The 18,893-nt window shown below is 36.5% G+C and overlaps 1 protein-coding gene across 4 annotated transcripts in view; it reads left to right on the forward strand.

Moving 5' to 3' along the window:
* The window catches only part of LOC108738443 (signal-induced proliferation-associated 1-like protein 1), an 84,026-nt gene extending 66,916 nt beyond the window's left edge, over positions 1-17,110 (forward strand). For 3 of the 4 annotated variants that reach the window (XM_018471853.2, XM_018471855.2, XM_018471854.2), the window contains 12 exons: positions 1,221-1,510; positions 1,853-2,153; positions 2,601-3,438; positions 9,998-10,207; positions 10,848-11,147; positions 11,213-11,489; positions 11,555-11,781; positions 11,846-12,381; positions 12,440-12,769; positions 12,833-13,443; positions 13,509-14,252; positions 15,086-17,110. In XM_018471853.2, coding sequence (XP_018327355.1) covers positions 1,221-1,510; positions 1,853-2,153; positions 2,601-3,438; positions 9,998-10,207; positions 10,848-11,147; positions 11,213-11,489; positions 11,555-11,781; positions 11,846-12,381; positions 12,440-12,769; positions 12,833-13,443; positions 13,509-14,252; positions 15,086-15,299 — 4,878 coding nt within the window. In that variant the 3' untranslated portion in view covers positions 15,300-17,110. Of the gene's footprint in view, positions 1-1,220; positions 1,511-1,852; positions 2,154-2,600; positions 3,439-9,997; positions 10,208-10,847; positions 11,148-11,212; positions 11,490-11,554; positions 11,782-11,845; positions 12,382-12,439; positions 12,770-12,832; positions 13,444-13,508; positions 14,253-14,927 lie in introns of all 4 variants that reach the window. The other variant, XM_018471856.2, reaches the window with a different exon arrangement.
* Positions 17,111-18,893: the final 1,783 nt, after the last annotated feature.

Here is an 18,893-nt window from a genome sequence, read left to right on the forward strand (position 1 = left end):
TTTGCCCCTGTATATCTATACCTACAGTTGTACTGTCTTCGATGTATGTAAGTCGTTAAGTTAAAATAATTTAAGATTGCGTATCATCTACAGTTTAAAAGTTGAGGTGATGGTTAGTTTCTTCGGTTTGTTTACGTTTAGTGGGGTTCGACTTGTAGGTACTGATTCTCCTGCATCACTGGAGAATTTTCACAAGCTCTATAAGGATTTTACATCCTTTCTCATGAAAACTCCCATACATATTCAAATTTCTTTCACGTAGTGCCCAATATAAATACAATAATAATAATAATAATAATGTAACAACTTATTTGACCCTGTAACGCTCCAATAAATTGTGACTTACCAAGCCCGCATCCGGTTTTGCTGTATTAGCATGTACTTTTGTATCTGGATCTCCACCATTACAAGTATATGTGCGTGCCATAAACAATGCAATGTGCGATCTCTGACGTAAATATATGTTGGTACGTGTCTGTATGCGTTTTATTGTGACCGGTCCTTATGATGGACGAACGGTCGGAAACAATTGCTCGATTTTATTCAGTTTTTCATCCGGGGCGTAGTTAGAGATACGTTATTGGTCACGTCCACTTCATTTTTTTAGGTATAAATCTCTTTTAAGTGAGAAAGAAGTCTGTCGAATTTCGAACGCCCTGTAAAATTTGGTTTTTGTTCTATCATCGTTCAACCTGTTGTTAATAATCACATTTCTTGTTTAACTGCAACTGTTGTGGTCGGTGGCTAATGGTTAAGTAACTAATTCCGTATTAACTTTCATCATCATTTTGATGGAACGCGCGACATCGTGGAAGAGACAAAAACGATACCATTTGACCAAGAGACAGGAAGTCACTCTGTAACCGACAATTAAACGTTTTCTCTAATTTGTCAAGTGTTACCAACGGTTAAATTTTTTGTTATCGCACTAAAATCATAAGTGAGTCGCTTTTTGTACGTATCTCATGGAGAACTGTGAAATTCTTCATATTTTTTGATCTGGATGTATAAATAATGTTTTGGGAAGTGTTGGAGATATTCTTCAAAGCTTAATAGATTAACTGAAGAACTCTAAGGGATTTAGTTCCGTACAAATATTTTAAGAACTGTACAGCATTCTTGGTATGCTCCTTAAGAATTGTACAAAGAAATAAAATCTTTTGAACCTAGTTCTACTAATGCTTTGGGATTTCATTTAGCTTTTTTTCTGATTGTTGCAGCATGATGGGATGATCGGCTTAGAAGAATGTGGGCCCGCGCCCCCGCGAGCTTCCCCTTCCTCCTTGATACCATCTTCGTCTACTAATCGTACCAGGGAACGAACCGTCCAAGCCGTTGAGTATTACAACAACCACCTGCAGCGTGCGCGTGCCAAAGCAGGCTTAACCACTTCTACCACCACCAGCACCAATAACGCAACCACTCATCATCATCATCATCACGCACCATCATCCCTGTCAACCACCAGAGCTTCGTACAACGACAGGCATCACATTCACCATCACAACATGTAAGTCAACAATGATACCATTTTATAACAGGGTCGTGGATAAAAATAAAATAAATTGGAATACCAAGAATCAAGATCCAATGTCAAATAAAACAGTTGTGAAACAATAATACTACTTATGCACAAGAGCGTACCAAGAAGTAAAATTGTTTGCTGAAGCCAGAGATAAAATACTATCGGACACGATAGTGTTGCTAAGTAAACTTAAATTTCAATTGTAACAACACTCACATCACAAGAACGCCAGCTCATTGTTTTTTTTCTTCTAATTTTTGATTTATTCCGTTCGAGTCCGTGGCTCATGGAGAAGTTACTTACTTGAATATTTTCAATTTGCTTCAGTTCGGGAAATCAACGCAAACACGTGGTGGTTCCGGACCTTCTGTACCGTAGCAATTCGAGCCTCGAACTTTTAGATCATCATCATCAAGGACGATCTACCGCGTCTTCGTGTTCCTCGTCGTTAAAAAGAGAATACGGCAGTCACGGATCCATCGATGTTATTGAAAGAGATCGTCCTCTTCCGATAGCGGGAAATAGCGATTCGTTCTTTGCTATGCTGCAAGACTATCGACCAACAGTTTTGAACGCCATTGGTACCGATCAAAGAAGCCCAGGACCTGCGGAATATCTTAAAGGAAAGGTATGTGTTAAAAAATTGCTTTATTGATAAGTGTATAAGTGAAAAGTGTTTCTTGTAAAGTCTCATATAGAAATGATCAAATTAATGTGAGGATTAATTCTTTAAGTCTTTTGGCGCCTTCCACAATCTAAAGAGAATGATTTGATTTTGATTTCAGTGCTTTTATTACTATCTTATCTCATTATTAGACTGCTTCATGTTCAAAGAGGAATTCTTCTGATATTCATTCTGGGAGTTCCATGAATCTACTCATTCCTATTTTTTCAATCTCACATCTGACCACAATGATATCATTTCCAAATTGTTTTACTGAATTGAATTCGTTTAGACATAAAGTCACTACGTATTATACTTGATTTGATTTGATTTGATTACCCAGATTGTGTGAATCATTCTATGGGAAAATGTTCTCATTTGATTTTATGAGTTTCCTTGTTGTTTGCGAAGGTTGACGCTGCTCCTGCGGCCGAGAACGCCACAAATTCCTTGGCGGGCGACGAAACGTCTGGCAGTACGCATCAGTTGACGCCCCAGAGCCCCAAGTTTCGCGTCAAACTATCGAAAATATGGGGCTCTGGAAACGTAAACGGTGGAGGGTCGGTCAAATTGAACAATCATCACTACAATCACCATCACAGCAACCACTATCGGCACGCTTTCGATGACAGCGTCGTCAACACGTCGACGATGTCGACGTCGACGTCTTCTGCGGCCGCGAGTGCGCTCATTGCGGAAGCGGAAGAGATCCAAAGACGTCGTGCTTTCGTCCATTACGATTGTCAATCTTTGACGACGAATTTGAGTTATGCGGTTCGAATCCGGAAGAATTTGCTCGCGAAACGTCGGAATACGACGACGGGCGCGTCTGCCGCTTCCATGATCGCGCGATCTTCGACCCCCGAGGGAGGTGGCAGTTCTTCCGCCGCCGACGAAGAGGATTATGGCGATGGTAAAAGTAACGACATGGTGGAGAGTTGTCCTTTCTTCAGGAACGAAATAGGTGGCGAAGAGGAACGGGTAGTTAGTTTGACGCGAGTGCCTTGCTCCAGTGATAGCAATTATCGGTACCATTATGGTGGTGGTGGTGGTGGTAGTTCGAGTGGATCTGGTCAAAATAAGAAGCCCCTTCACAGGCCGCCGCTGGCATACGGTGTGGCCGTGTTGGAATTCCCGATCGGCGAAACCCACTGGCGACATTCCACATGCCCCTACCAAAGATTACCGAGACCCATCGAGAGCGTCGATCAGGGTGCGCTCTATTACAGAAGATACTTCCTGGGTAGAGGTGAGTCACGATGTGATATTTTCGTAATTAAATGGTAAATTTCTCACTCATTTTGAAAAAAGAATAAAACAATACAATACTAAAGAATACAAAATAAAAAAAGTGTTGTAGGCATAAATGTTTTTAAATTTATTTGTTTGTCCTAAATCACGAAACAAATGTAGAGATATTCCGTTTTTAATCGTAAGGATAATCGACTTCATGGTACAAGTTTAAATGGAATTTTGTATAGTTTTTATTTTTTAAATCATTATTTTCATAATACAGTACCCATCTACTGTCTGTCGATTAGATTATTGTTCACAAATAGTTAGGGTTGTGGGATACCCTACTTTTAGGGAAATGTGATGATTAGCTCAGGATAGGAAAGAGTCTTCCTGTTCATGATAACTATCTGTCGCGGTTGTTTTTCACTGGAGTTTGACAAAAAAATCTATTTGGGCAGTTTATAGAATCATTTTTTCGTTGAGGTTTTTACCGCTTTTAAAAATTAGTTAACATTGATTTCAATGAGAATTTCCCGGCAAGTTTTTCAATGGCTACCGGCAAAGAAACTATGAATGGACGAGTTAATTTTTATTCTCGGTTACCCAGTCTTTCGACATTCAGAAATTTACAACGGGGAAGCGTTCGTTGGTTCAAATAAATACGGTAGAGGAAGGTTACGAGAACCTATTTATAGTTTTCCTTTCATTAACAGGAACAAGAAAGGAAAACTTGGTAGTGCCTAAGCCCTCGTTAAGCCGAATGTTCTGTATGTATGTTTTTAGCACACGTGCGCGCTGCGCCTGGGTTTCTGTTAATATGTTTACTTCTGAAAATCTTTATTTAGTTTCGGAATAACTTCCATCTTCCCTGGTCTATGGATTATGTTAGAGAGACGTGTTTAATATACAATGGATTTAACTTGAAGATGGGTTAATTTGTTCCGGCTGTTAATTTCTTCTTAAACATGCGTCTCTGTACTGGGAATTGGAAAATTTTATGAACATTTGTATTTTTAGTAAATAGGTACAATGCTTAAGTTTTTATGACAGAGATAACTGGTTTATATTGGTTATTTTAATCGAATTAATGATAAGGGGATACAGAAATGAAATATGCGCTCATTACATTACATATGCCGAAACAACGATAATAGATAGGGGCTTTTAAACTTTTTCCATACTTTATTTTATTCAACTATGTCAGATTTAAAAGAAATGTGTGTAAAGTTAGGGCGGATACCATTTGTTATATAAAATCCATAATTATAAAGAAAATGCAACTTGAATTGAACTCCATGCCCAATTGGATTTATTGTAACATGGTTTGCAGGAACCAATCTGATACGTGTGTATGTTTTGGTAATAGCACATTAAATTAGTAAACTTGTAATATAGAAAATCATGTACCTACTTATAATAAATAAGAAACACAACAATTTCATCGTGAAGCAACTTTTGTATATTTTTCACTACAGTTGTCTTGCCATACAAAGGCTTCTTAGATGCAGGAAGATAGAGAACAAAAGTCACTCTAATCTAAATTTGTCCTTCAGGATTGGTCAAAATATGACCAATATCGTTTTAATTAAAATAACATGCATACATACATTTCACGTTTATATACAAAAAAAACTTTCGGGTGTTTCATCCCCATCAGCCACTAATGCTGGTGGCCGGGCAGTCTCTCCGGACTACGCCGGTATGAATGTGAAAACTAACTATAAAACAAAAGCAATAGGTTTGTTTTTCTTTTTGGTAAGTTATGTTTCTACATTATTTTCTAGTACGCTACTGTCCTATCTGTATTAATACTATAATTTACGCCTACTGAAAGCTTATTTGTGTATCGGTTCCAAGTGACTTAACCAAATAAGTCATAAATGGGCAAATACCTGCGCGACCGCTCGCCAGCTTCCTTCGTCCTACCTGTAATTTCTTGTAATTTTCAATTTTTCACAACTGGCGTGTATCTATTCTATTCGATTTGTTTTGCGGGCTGTTTTGTTGTAATTCGTATACATTCGTAGTTGCTAGCTGAAGGTACAATAAGCGGTGATTTGGCAGCTGCTGATATCAATTTGGAACTTCAAAATTCCATGGACCATAACACTGAATCCGGAAAACAATATCGATCCAATATTTTAGATTATCCATTTCCAAGCAGTTTAGAATTTTTTGGGATCTCTTCAGTTAAAGAATTAGAAGGCATTCATGAAATGTCTCTTTGTTCCATTTGTTCTTTCATCATTTTATATAATGTTTGATCGGTGATAAAAATGTATTTTGCATTATACAAATAGAAAATACGCTTGGAAAATTATTTTAAATAAAATACAGAATGCTTTCTTGAAAAAAGTATTTACATGCAAGATAAAAATAGGTATTTTTCATTTTGTATTTCCATTTTAAATGCAAGTATTTCAAATAAATCACATCTCTCTTTCTGAAACATGCAATTATAAATACTTGCTTTCCCACACATTTTTAATCTCGGTGGCTGATTTTTCTTCTTTTTAAGTAAGTGTTGTGCATCCTCCAATAAAACGACGTGAACGTCGACCTGTAACTGGAATTGCTGTTCAACATCCTGTCGTATATTAATTATCACACAGATCGGCACGGAGTTAGACATAAACGTTATCAAATTAACGACTTCTTGTGACAGTTTTATAATAGATGGAGAGCCGTGATAATTTTCATATAATAGTAATGAGTTTTGATACTGATAAAGTAGAGTTCTCAAATTTCTTCTCAGATGCAGGATAATCCCTGATAGCCTTTAGTAATTCAATATTTTGGAAGGAACTGCTAGGTGATTTGATAAAAGATACAAATCTTGGTCATGTGAGGTGTAATTTGAAGAAATTATCACATTTGAATTTGGTTGGTTGAGAAAATTGCCATTTTTCGAAATTGTTGGTTTATTACAATTCAATTTCCACTATCTCTGTTTTTCTACCTTCGGTACCATGACCTCCCTGTACCTCTTCATGACCGCGTATTTGCTCTAGATATTATGGATTCTTATTTAGGTCGTTTAAAAGGATCTCGAGGGGTGTAATTTGAAGAAATTATCAAAGAACTAAAAGATATTTTATTCCATACTGTAGGTATCACATTTTCAGCAAAATTGTCATTAAACTAGACATGAGAGATCTTTCCATGATTTGTGAGTTGTACCAGCAGGAAGAATATACATTTGAATTTGGTTGGTTCACGAAATTAACATTTTTCGAAATTGTTGTTTTATTACAACTCAATTTCCACTATCTCTGTTTTTCTATCTTCGGTACCATGACCTCCCTTGTACCTCTTCATGACCGCGTATTTGCTCTAGATTTTGTGGATTCTTATTTGGGTCGTTTAAAAGGATCTCGAGGTTCATCGACAGGACACATATACATAACATGCATTTGTACAATTGGTGGTGAAGTCATGAAGTAATGAAACATTGCAAATTAATGCCGTTAGTGTTATTATAAGTATGGCGCCTGTATCGCAGTCACATTTTTAAACATGCAATCAGGCTTACTCATTTACTTGTTCACTTTTAACCTATTGCCCACAAGTGTATTTATGTTTGTGTGTAACAATTTGGTGAACCTACAGGTTTAATTTTACAACCGTATGCATGTAATAGAGATAGATAATATGTGAATGTGCAGAAGCTGCTTCTCTGCAGGAGTCGGTGACCCCGTTTTCCTTCCATGAGACTGCATCATGACTAAGTACAGTATCTATTATACGGGGTGTTTTAAACGAGTTATTTATTACAAAATTGTTACGGTATAGTGAAAGTCGATTATACTTAAACTTAAAATTTGCCGTCTATAACATTGTACATACTCATCATCATAAGGTCCTAAGACTGGTAGGACACGTATCTCCACTCTTTCCTATCATGAGCTAATCTTCGCATTTCCCTAAAACCAGAACATCCTGCATCCTTAACTATTTGCGAACAATAACCTAATTTAGGTCAACCTCTACCCCTCCTAACTCCCGTTTCTGCCTCTAATATGTCTCTGACTAGACCGTCATGCTTGAAAAGGTGTCCTACCAATTGATCTTGCCTATTTCTTATTGACTTCCATAGAGTCCTTTGTTCTATTCTTTCTAATACCTCTTCATTTCTGATCTCTCCACGGTATCCTCATCATTCGCCTATAACACCACATTTCGAACGCTTCTAACCTTTTCTTTTGCGCTGCGCCCACTGTCTATGTTTCGCACCCGTACAGCGCCGTGCTCTAAACATACACCTTCAACATCCTATTCGAATTTATAAATTGACCGTTCGCGAGCATAGAAGTGACTTCTTTTTATTGAAGGCGACACGACCCTGCGCTATCCTCTGCTTTATATCCCTACTACTCCTTCCGTCCTGACTTATCTGACTTCCTAGGTATCTAAANTTGGTTATTTATTCCATAATTAATAAGAATGATTCTCATTTTTTAATTAATAAACAAATGAAATTTGTATATACTGAAAACATATGGCGAAGGTGCTGGACACCATTATCATTGAAAAACAAAGAATAAAAAGGACAGCGTAATGCGTTAACTTTTCTTGATATATGTTAATCATGCAGGATAAGGAACTATCAGAGCCGATTCAATAGTTTAGAAGGAGATTGCGAACATATACCTTCATGAAAAAGGGATATGATGCATTGTAAGTTCGGCAAAGTTGAATATAAGTATTATTTTGGTTTAGTGCTTATATACCAAATCATCATCATAAGTTCGTCAGTCCTAAAACTGGTTGGACCTCCAGCTCCACTCTTTCCTATCCCGAGCTAATCTTCACATATTCCTAAAGCTAGAATAACCCACATCCTTAACTATTTGTGAACTGTAATCTAATCTAGATCTACCTCTACCCCTCCTAACTCCCGTTTCTGCCTCTGAGAAGGTGTTTTACTAACCTATCTCGCCTTTTTCTCATTGATTACCATAGAGTCCTCTGTTCTCCTATTCTTTCTAATATCTTTTCATTTCTAACCTTCTCTATCCACGGTATCCTCGTCATTCGCCTGTAAAACCACATTTCGAACGCTTCTAATTTTTTCTATTCCGCCGCGCTCACCGTCCATGCTTCGCACCCGTACAGCGCCGCGCTCCAAACATACACCTTTACCAATCTTTTTCGAATTTCGAAATTAATCTTTCGCGAGCATAGAAGTGACTTGTTTTTATTGAAGACGACTCGACCCTGCGCTATCCTCTGTCCTGACTTATCTAACTTCTTCGATACTTAAATCAATCACTTCTTCTAATCTTTCGTCTCCTATCTTTATACTTGCTCTTTTCCTATCATTCGCCTGTAACACCACACTTGGAACGCTTCTAACCTTTTCTTTTCCGCAGCGACCACCGTCCATGTTTCGCAATCGTATACCTTTTAACAATATTTTTCGAATTTCTAAATAAGCCGTTCCCAAGCATAGGATTGACTTCCTTTTATTGAAGGCCACGCGACCCTGCGCTATGCTGTGCTTTATATCCCTAATACTCCTTCCTTCCTGATTTATCTGACTTCCTGGATACCTAAAATCAGCCACTTCTTGTAATCTTTCGTCTCCTATCTTTATATTCGCTCTTTCCCTACTTGACCTTCCTTTGTATACCAACATTTTGGTTTTACTTTTATTTATTTTCATACAATACTGTTTTGTCAATACCGCTTCCATTTTATTGAAAGCTATCTCTAACTCCTCCTTGGTAAATAATAAAACTGCTATATCATCTGCAAATCTAAACATACTAATCTTTTGCCCCTGTATATCTATCCCTGCAGTTATACTGTCTTTAATGATGTATAGAATTCGCTTGCTTTTTATTATTTACCGTGAACTTCTTTACAACCAAAACGTTCCAAGTTGGTCATGGGTGCATAAGTAAGTACCTACCACCGCACAATGGCAATGGTATACCTGCGACATTCTTTCTGAATTCCTGCGGCGCAGGTATGCGTCGTTGTTGACAATTAATGTAATACGTAATTATAATAATAATAATACGTCTTGTCTGCACATCCCTTTCCATTCTTCTGTCATCTCCGTTTTCTTGATCTTGAACGTGTTATCATACGAGTTTTAATTTTAATCAGTCGCAGGCTTAAGGTGTAATTTAAAACAATTCGTGTATGCCAGAGACTTGATTGGTGGAAGTAATTTTTAAAAACACCAAAGAGTTAACAAAAACGAAAGGAGAACATTTAATAACCTCATGGTTAAGATCGAGATAATAAAGTCTGTATATACTAGTGAATAATTTACTTAAATGAACTGCTCCTCGGTAAAGAGATAAAAATTTATTGTTGTTCCTATCATCTCCAGAAATTGTAGGTCAAAATATAATAGTAGATACCAGTGAGCTACTGAAATTGTAAGTACCTAAGCGCGGGTCAAACTCTCACTTTTTTGTAAATTGTGGAATGTCTTCTCGTCATTTTTTTTTCTATAATTCTGAATTAACGTCAACCCCGAGATGAATCATCGATAGAATATGTGGATGTAGCTCTTGTTCGAAATGTGAACCAAAGAAGAATGTTGTAATTGTTTGCAGAACATCAGAACTGGTTCGGAATGGACGATCAGCTGGGTCCAGTTGCAATCTCGATCCGACGCGAGAAGGTCCCTCACCCGGACGGTGGCTTGACGACATCTTCATCTCCAATGCAGTACCAATACAGACTGATCATACGAACTTCGGAATTGCTTACACTCAGGGGAGCCATCCTGGAGGACGCTGTGCCCAATATAAAACCCTCCAACGGTGAGTCTTTAAAGCCTTATTTAAAATAAGAACATGTCTACTAATGCTTGGTGACCATCTTTGCCATTATCGTGTCTTAAAACTTCCGTTTCCTCTTATCCTCATGCAACCATAAAATGCATTTTATTAACAATATAAACTTCTTGTTTCACTTTGTGTAGTTTATTGGTGACATTATTTGGCTAATTTTCAAATAAGTGAAAGTTCTAAAATTTAATTATTGTCATTACAAGCCAATAAAGTGCCGTAATGTAAATTATTGATATAGTGATTATACAATAATATTTTTGCTGTAACGCGTAATTAGAACGCCGAGTGACCATTAATTATATCACAAGTAGTTAACCAGCACTATTTACATTTTCATGCCCTAATGACAAAGTTCATAAATTTATCTGTCACGGAAAAAAATTGTTTCCATATGCCTTGTCAATGGCAAGACCTTATCGCACACATTAATTCGCATAAATTGTTGCCAACAATATGTCATTAAATTCAAATAAAAACGTACTGTACGCAATGTATAGATTGTTTATTCAAGTATTTTGATTGCATCTGCATTAAACAAAAGCGTGCAAAAACTAAAGTGAGGAAAACTGATCATTCCTGGACTGTTTCCATTGTCTGAATTTTGATTCAGGTAAGACGATGAACGTGAAAGAGGTATTAGATTATGTGGCGCCCGAAATTCAAATAAGTTGCCTCCGTTTGGGAGTCCAGAGTTTGCAGACTGAGGATCAACTGTTAAAATTGGACGAACAGGGCCTAACAAACCACTACAAAGTGGGCGTGATGTACTGTAGGGCCGGTCAGTCTTCCGAAGAAGAAATGTATAACAACGAAGAAGCCGGTCCAGCATTCCAAGAGTTCCTGGAGTGTATTGGAAAGAAAGTGCGACTAAAGGGTTTCGAAAATTATAAGGCTGGTCTTGACAATAAATGTAAGATTCCCACTTTATCTTTTTTTTTTTGGTTTTTATTAAATTTTTTTCTCGTTGTTGTTCAGCCGATTCGACGGGCCTTTATTCGGTCTACGCGCAGTATCAAGACTGCGAGGTAATGTTCCACGTTTCGACAATGCTTCCTTTTACTCCAAACAATCGCCAACAGCTTTTAAGGAAGCGTCACATCGGCAACGATATTGTTACCATAGTGTTCCAAGAACCAGGTGCCTTGCCCTTTACCCCCAAGAACATACGATCCCAATTTCAACACGTATTCATTGTTGTAAGGGCCATCAACCCGTGTACCGAGAATACGCATTATAGTGTAGCCGTTAGCAGGTAAATTCACCAGGACTTCCTGGAAATGTCGAAAATTCTACGAATCGTTTTTTGCTTTTGTTAAGGTCGAAAGACGTTCAGGTTTTCGGTCCACCGATTAAAGATGGAGCAATCTTCCCTAAAGGCAAAGCATTCGCAGAATTTCTTTTAGCTAAAGTGGTGAATGCAGAGAACGCTGCTCATATGTCAGAAAAGTTTGTTACTATGGCAACCAGAACGAGACAAGAGTACCTGAAAGATTTGGTCACCAACTTTTCTACCACATCTCCAGTGGAGACCGGCCAGAAATTTTGTATGCACATCCGTTTTTATTCGCTAGGTAATCAGACTAAGTGTGTTCTTAATTGTTGTTACAGCAATTTTTGGCAACAAAAAGAAAGATAAAATTCGACCTCGCTTCATTCCCGACGCGTGTCAGAGGGGTGCCATTTTATGGCAAGTGATGCTCGATGACAACGGCCAATCTCAGCAAATCGAATGTTACCTCGGCATTTCGAGCGACACGCTCGTCTTGATTGAGGAACAGACTCGTCAGATAGTTTTTGTGACCCCTTGTAAATCGATATTGGGATGGTCGCCACAAACGAATAGCCTGCGTCTCTACCATCATCAAGGCGAATGCACAACCATTCATATGCGTGACGGCAATGGAGACCGAGATGAACTCATGGAAATCATGGAACGACTCAAAGCAGTGACCCAAGGTGTTGTGGTACAAGAATTGTCTCTAAAAAGGAACATCATGGGTCAACTTGGATTCCATGTGCAACCTGATGGGGTTGTGACGCTGGTGGAGAGCGCCGGTCAAGCCTGGCAGGCGGGGCTCAGACAAAACTCTAGGATAGTGGAAATTTGCAAAGTGGCCGTTTCCACGTTAACTTATGACCAAATGGTAAGTATAATTAAGGTACATTCGGCATCTTTTGCTCACGTTCGACATTTGAATGTAGGTGGATTTGCTGAAAACCTCACTACTCGTGACATTGACTGTGATACCCCCTCTACCTGATGGAGGTGCTCGTAAGGGTTGCACCCTTCCCAATTGCAAGTACAACGAAGGCAATTACGAAAGTGATTATGAAAATAATGGCAATAATGTGGACGATTCCACCAAATGTAGGAAGGCAGCCCAATTGCAGAAGGCCGTCCCTGGTAATCATAAGATGATATACGAAAGAAGCTTCTCACCGCCTAGGTCAAGCAGCAGTTCCGGATACGGGACCGGAAGTAGCAGTAAGTCCTTCTTGGGACACGAATCTACAAAATTTAACAATCGAGAAGTATGGAAATTGCACTTATTTTCCATGGGGGGGCATAAAAACTATCCGTTTCATCTGTTTTAGGGCACAACGACAAGCTCTTCGAGTGGTTTTTCTGACGACCAATGGTACGACATCCTTCAGGAGGGTTTAGGTCTCGATTTAGGTTCTCCACCTCCGCTACCCCTCAAACAACAAAATAACAGGACTGTTCAACCATCAGCCGCAGCAAATACTTATCCTTCTTCTCCTAAAAGAACTTACAACAACAATAATAATAACATCACCAATAGTAATAATAACATCAACACCAATAATAATAACAACTCGATGTCCCATATGCAGGTGTCTCAATCTCATAACCATTTTGGCCCCCAACATACTAAGGTCCAAGTGAGTCATTCCTTACCCCTTCAACATGCAAATTACTCCATTCCTCTGACAGCTGCTTTACACAACAATACTTATGACTATGATACGAGTTACAAGATTGATGGAAGAAACTTTTTAAAAACAGAAGAGTGTTGCAAATATTTGGGAAATGATGACCAACAACAACAACAGCAGCATGGAATTAGTGGTAGGCATCATCTGAGGGATGACCTGGGCGAACCTAGACGTCGAGACAATAGCAGACATCGAGTGGGAGTTGTAAACGACAGCAAGAATCGAGAAATCGAATATGTTGTTACCAGGTAAGTGAAATCTATTGTGGGTTGAAGTCTGAATGACGTGAGAGACTTTGTGATTGTTTTTCTAGAGCTCCTAAAGTGGCAGAGTACACAACGCTCCAACAACTGAACAACGAACTTCGAAATAACTTGGTAATAAACGATAATCACTCTACAGATAGTTCAGTAACAAGTGACCGCTTTTACGGTCTGGCCGGAAGTGAGGATGAACTCTCCAATGGAAGTGGTGGAAACTCTTCTCCTAGGGTCCGTCGTGCCTCCAAACATCACATCAACAGCCGCAACCAGAGCCCTAGATCCATAAATGGCGAAGCGAAGCTACGTCCAGGAGTGACATCTAGATCTTCCAATAGGAACAGCGCCAACCTATCGTCGAGCACGTTCCAAGAGGAATTGATTCGTCTAATCGATCCTGATAACATTAAGGAATCGTCATCGTCTGCGAATGTTTGTGACCAGCAACCTGTCAAATTATCCAAAGAGACGCAGCAGGAAGTGATATTGACAATGGCACGGCCTGCTACCGTTATATCTAATTCAAGTACCACTTCCAGTCCTCTTCCTGTGGAGTTTAAAGGAGGGAAAGATGATAGACTGTCACCACGAGTAAAAGGGAATAAAGTTTCGGGATCATCTACAGATGCTCCCCTTCCTCTGCCCAACGACATAGAATGGTCTAGTTTGGTGGACACAGCGACGAGGGTGATGATGGAGGTGTCTGAGAATATGCCAGATGTTGGTGATCTCAAAGGGGCTGCGTCTACGGGTCAGTGGAGCGACGATGGACCTATGGATGCTTCAATAACGTCAATGTAAGTACATTTTATGGTTTATGCAGTGGGTGATGGTAGTATTGTGGTGTGAGGTGGAAATTGAATATTCTAAGGAACATTAAGCAGATTAAAATTGGTTTTACAGTTTCGATGTTAGATATCGTGTACTATTTTTAGAGTTTTAGATAATGGGGGTATTTCAGTTTTGATGATATTCTTTTTTCCATTGATTAGAGTTTAAAAATTGAGAATTGAATTTTGACATATGTTGTGCATTAAAAAGTCGTGTTACGTGATTCTCAATCACTAATAATGAAAGATTTTCACTTCTTCTACCCCCCTGTGTCCCACATCAGGCGTTATAAAATTTGAAGGCAAAGTCAATTCAAGTAGCAGCTTTTGTTCAAAAATGCAATATGTATAGGTAGCTACAAAGCTTGTGAAGAATTATTTAGTAAAAAGGTTGCCTTTAGTAGCTGAAAGTGTTTATTTATTATTTTATTTATTTTTATGAGATATCAAAATGCGTGTAGTTTAATTGTTATTAAAATCAAAAAATTGGGAATTGGTTTTTATTTTTATTCGCTGAGTTTGTGTGGGGTCTGATTTAATTTACGTTTTATCATTTTTGTTACATTACAAATTAATAATACTGTTGAAATGTCTCTCATGATCCTCGGAATTCGTATACCAATAATTTAAATCTTTTATTAGCGATAAAGGATTCTAAAAAGATTTACTGGGAAAGAGAAGTCCAATATTTATATTGAGTAGTTATAAAACATCGTTGCACGTGAGTATTCTCACTTGTGTATTTTTGAAATTGGAGAGAGACTTTTGTAAAAGAGTAGTAACAGTGACGTTTGTCTCAGGATAAGTTCGAGCACTAGCGTGCCCGAATTGCAGAACACATTGACCGAGCTAGAGACAAGGGTTAACATGGAAACTAGGAGACGTTTGAGTCTCGAAGACGAAGTCAAAAGGTTAAAAGAGGAAAATCAAAAGTTGCAAGATCAGGCGCAGTCCGCGGTCAATCAGCTTCGAAAATTTACCGAGTGGTTTTTCAAAAACGTCCAAAGCAAATGATTCAGGCTATTTAAAACACCAATTTAATATTATATTATACAATACATATTCGCCTATATAACGGTTTTAGTACGAAAGGTATTATTAGTATATTAATGAAAGAACTATCCAAACTTAATCTTAAGAAATTTTAGGAGTTTACTGTTATTTTGTTTTTTTCTTTTGGTAACCTATTGAGTACCCTTTTAAAATTATTTGATAATGTATAGAGGGCGGTAAATACAGTAAAAGGGCGATTACAAAGCCTAATAACTCGCTGGTTTTTGATTATATATAACATTAGATGATACCAAATTGATCCAAACACAGTGTATTTTTACATAGCAGTATGTGCTGGTGTCAGAAGATGAACCCTTGACTTCATTCTTTCTTTTCTGCCGAAGGGTTATGTTGACATGCCCCCTCTGTTGATTGACTGACTAAACAAACCCGTTGTGTTAATTTGATGGATTGACATTGGTTCCATTGTCCAAATTTTTTAAGTTATTGGTCCAGACTTTGCATAATTTAGTTGATTTTGAATTTTAAATTGAATTAATTGTCAATTACATTGTTTGGGTCAATTTAGTACTTAACATTTGATGCTGGATATGATTAGAAACCAAGAAGTTGACGAGATATTGAAATCGCCTATTTATTCTGTCTGTTACCCTCAGTAAATTGACTTTTCGTTCTCTCTACCCTATATCGGTAGGTAATTAGAATTTTACTTGAAACGCGAAGGGTGCTATTCATTATTATTGTTATCATTATTCGATATTATACTGCACTAAATTATTTGTATCTGATCACTTTCTATTTTTTTTTTTGTAATTACATAATCATTATCTAGTACCTACTGAAAGAAATTGATTGATTCAATCAAATATTTAAATTTCTTGTTCTAATTAGTGACTTTAGTTTTAATTTATTTTGCTGTGCATTGTTATTGAAGTACAAAACTAAGAAGCATTATTGTTAAGATTAATAAAAGCTTTACGTTCGTCAGTAAAACTATATGCACTTGATAGATAGACGGTCAGTATTCTTAAGTTCTGTTCTTCGTTTTTGCAATTCGGACTGATTTTGTTTGTTTATTCATAAAATAATGTAGTTACCAGTTTTGCTTTTATTTCCGTTTCACGTTTCAGAATTAAGTAAATTCACATATTTGAAGGTATTTTTTTTATTATTAATGAAAATTGTATAAAGTATTATTTTATTATTTCGGAGAAGAAAATTGTTAGTTTTGATATTAAAATTTTCTTTTTTACTTGATGTACCTAGCTGCAACACGTATTTACTATTATTATATTTATTTGACTTTGCTAAATTATTACTAAAACAATAGAAAATAAAAATAATTCTATTGTACTTTGCTGCGCTATAGTATTTTAGGTTTTACCTGACAAAAAAGATGTGCTTTTGTCACAAACTAGACCAAATAATAATTATATTTTTTAGTTGTAGGCATTCAACAAACAATTCACTTTTCTTGTTATCGATTATTTAACTGATTAACAATTAAACGAATCAAAAGTATTGATTTTAAAACAACTGTAGTTATTAATAAATATATTATTTATTGTCCACTTATTGTAAGTACCTACATAACTATGACTTCATTATATTACAGTAGCTGTAAGTGATACAATTAATAACTATTTCTAATTGAATAATTAACACAACCAACACCAAATCGTATTTGTATTAGAAGTAGGTATATGATACGCAAGCTGATAAGTAGCTTATATAATATGTAGGTTTAGACGCCGAGATGAATTGTTTACAATTGTAATATTTAGAACTATTATTATAAACTTCTTATCATTCTTGTTGATGTTTAATCGCAACCTGTTGATGCCTTATCAAAGAAGTTATTATGTAATAATTATTACTTACTACTACTATTATTATTATTACAATTATTGCTATTGATATTTTGAACCAAATTAAATAAAATATTGTACTATTTTTTAATTATTTTAATTTCTAATTAATTTTCCACGAAGACTTTCTTAACAGATTGCGAGAGAGAAGAAGAAGACGTTATAAAATGGTCAGGAACACTACTTAGGTAAGTTATGCTTTTAAAAGACTGTAATTTTTGAAACTAAAATGTGCCTAATTGTAAGTAATAATTAAATGAAAAGTACATGTTTATATGTATGTGCAGAATATTCAAAAACATCGAAAAAGTTCAGTTGATGCCATTTTCGAATAGGAAAATTCTATTTACAATTTCATGTAGGTAACCTAATTCATAAAAAATGAGATTTTGCTCGGTTAGGGTATTTTACCATTAAATATTCTTTCAATAATTTTTTTTTATTGTTAAGCTTCACTAAAAATAAAGTTATTTTCTACATTTCCAACGCCTATTTTTGTATTACTAATATTGGCTCCCCCCCCACTGCCTTTTTTTGTCACACCTTTCACAGTCTTAAGAAATTGACCCCCTATTCGTTAAAATTTGCGTTTCAGCCTACCCCCATTCTCATGCACCAGTTTACAGCATTTCTCTCAAGTTCTACTTTATTCACATTCTCGTAACACATGTTTCAGACATTTTACCCCCCCTGTTAGACATTCTACGCCGATATCTTCTTCCTTTTTTCAATATTTGTATCCCCTACGGGACTGTTCATAAAATACGTTCGCAAATAAAGGGTAAGTAGGGGTCCTAAATGCCTTAGAACACAATCTCCTTTGCCAGTTTCTCCACAAAATCTTCCTTAGCTCCACCACATATGTTGTCCTCCTTATTTTACTTAGAATCCACCCTCTTATCACTTCTCTGCATCAATTCCCTTATATTATTACATTTCTAAACTATTCACTTATTTTTTTTTTTAACAAAGCGTAATAATTATGGATTTAAATTGTGTAATAAACTTGATATGACGTTATGAATTCAATTTTTGCATTTTTATTGGGTTGTTGTAAGGATGGGAACATTTTATATACTATTAGGTGTTTTTTGGTACTTAGTTGTTTAGTTATTTTTAACAAAATGTTTAATTATTCTGAGGCTTCAAACCCTTAGCGTGTGAGTTTGTAAACGTCTGTCTTGCTTCTTTATTTGTTTTCATTGTATTCTATTAGCTTCTCCTTGAATTTGTTGATAGCACGCTATATTGTCATGATTATTATGTATCTTTCAATTTTGCCAAAGCGCACATGCTGTCGAGCTTTGACGATTAGCTTTGTGCCTGCATGTGTATTAGTTTATTAGAAACAATGTCGGATGTGGTTTTTATGTGTGGTGAATATAAAACGTTTGTGATGGATTTTATCAGTTTACACACATTGGTACCTAGTGGATTTGCAGGGATTATTCAAGTCGTTTACGCAGACTGGCCATTATCTTTAAATTAATTAAGGTAGGTGATATTTTTTTACATGAATTTTCATTGAATATGTTTGTGTGTTCCACAGAAACGTGCTTAAAGGTTTTCTAAAGTATTTAAATACAAAATGCAAATCCTTTTTTGATTTGTTATTTCACATGTGAAATACAAAATAGATTTTCCTTTTGTATTTTAAATGCTAAATATAAAATACGTATTTTCAAAATACTTTTTTCAAATAAATACTTTTTTGTAGTACCTATTT

Source organism: Agrilus planipennis, unplaced genomic scaffold (assembly GCF_000699045.2).
Source record: "Agrilus planipennis isolate EAB-ADULT unplaced genomic scaffold, Apla_2.0 scaffold20, whole genome shotgun sequence".
Classification (NCBI taxonomy): Eukaryota; Metazoa; Arthropoda; class Insecta; order Coleoptera; family Buprestidae; genus Agrilus; species Agrilus planipennis.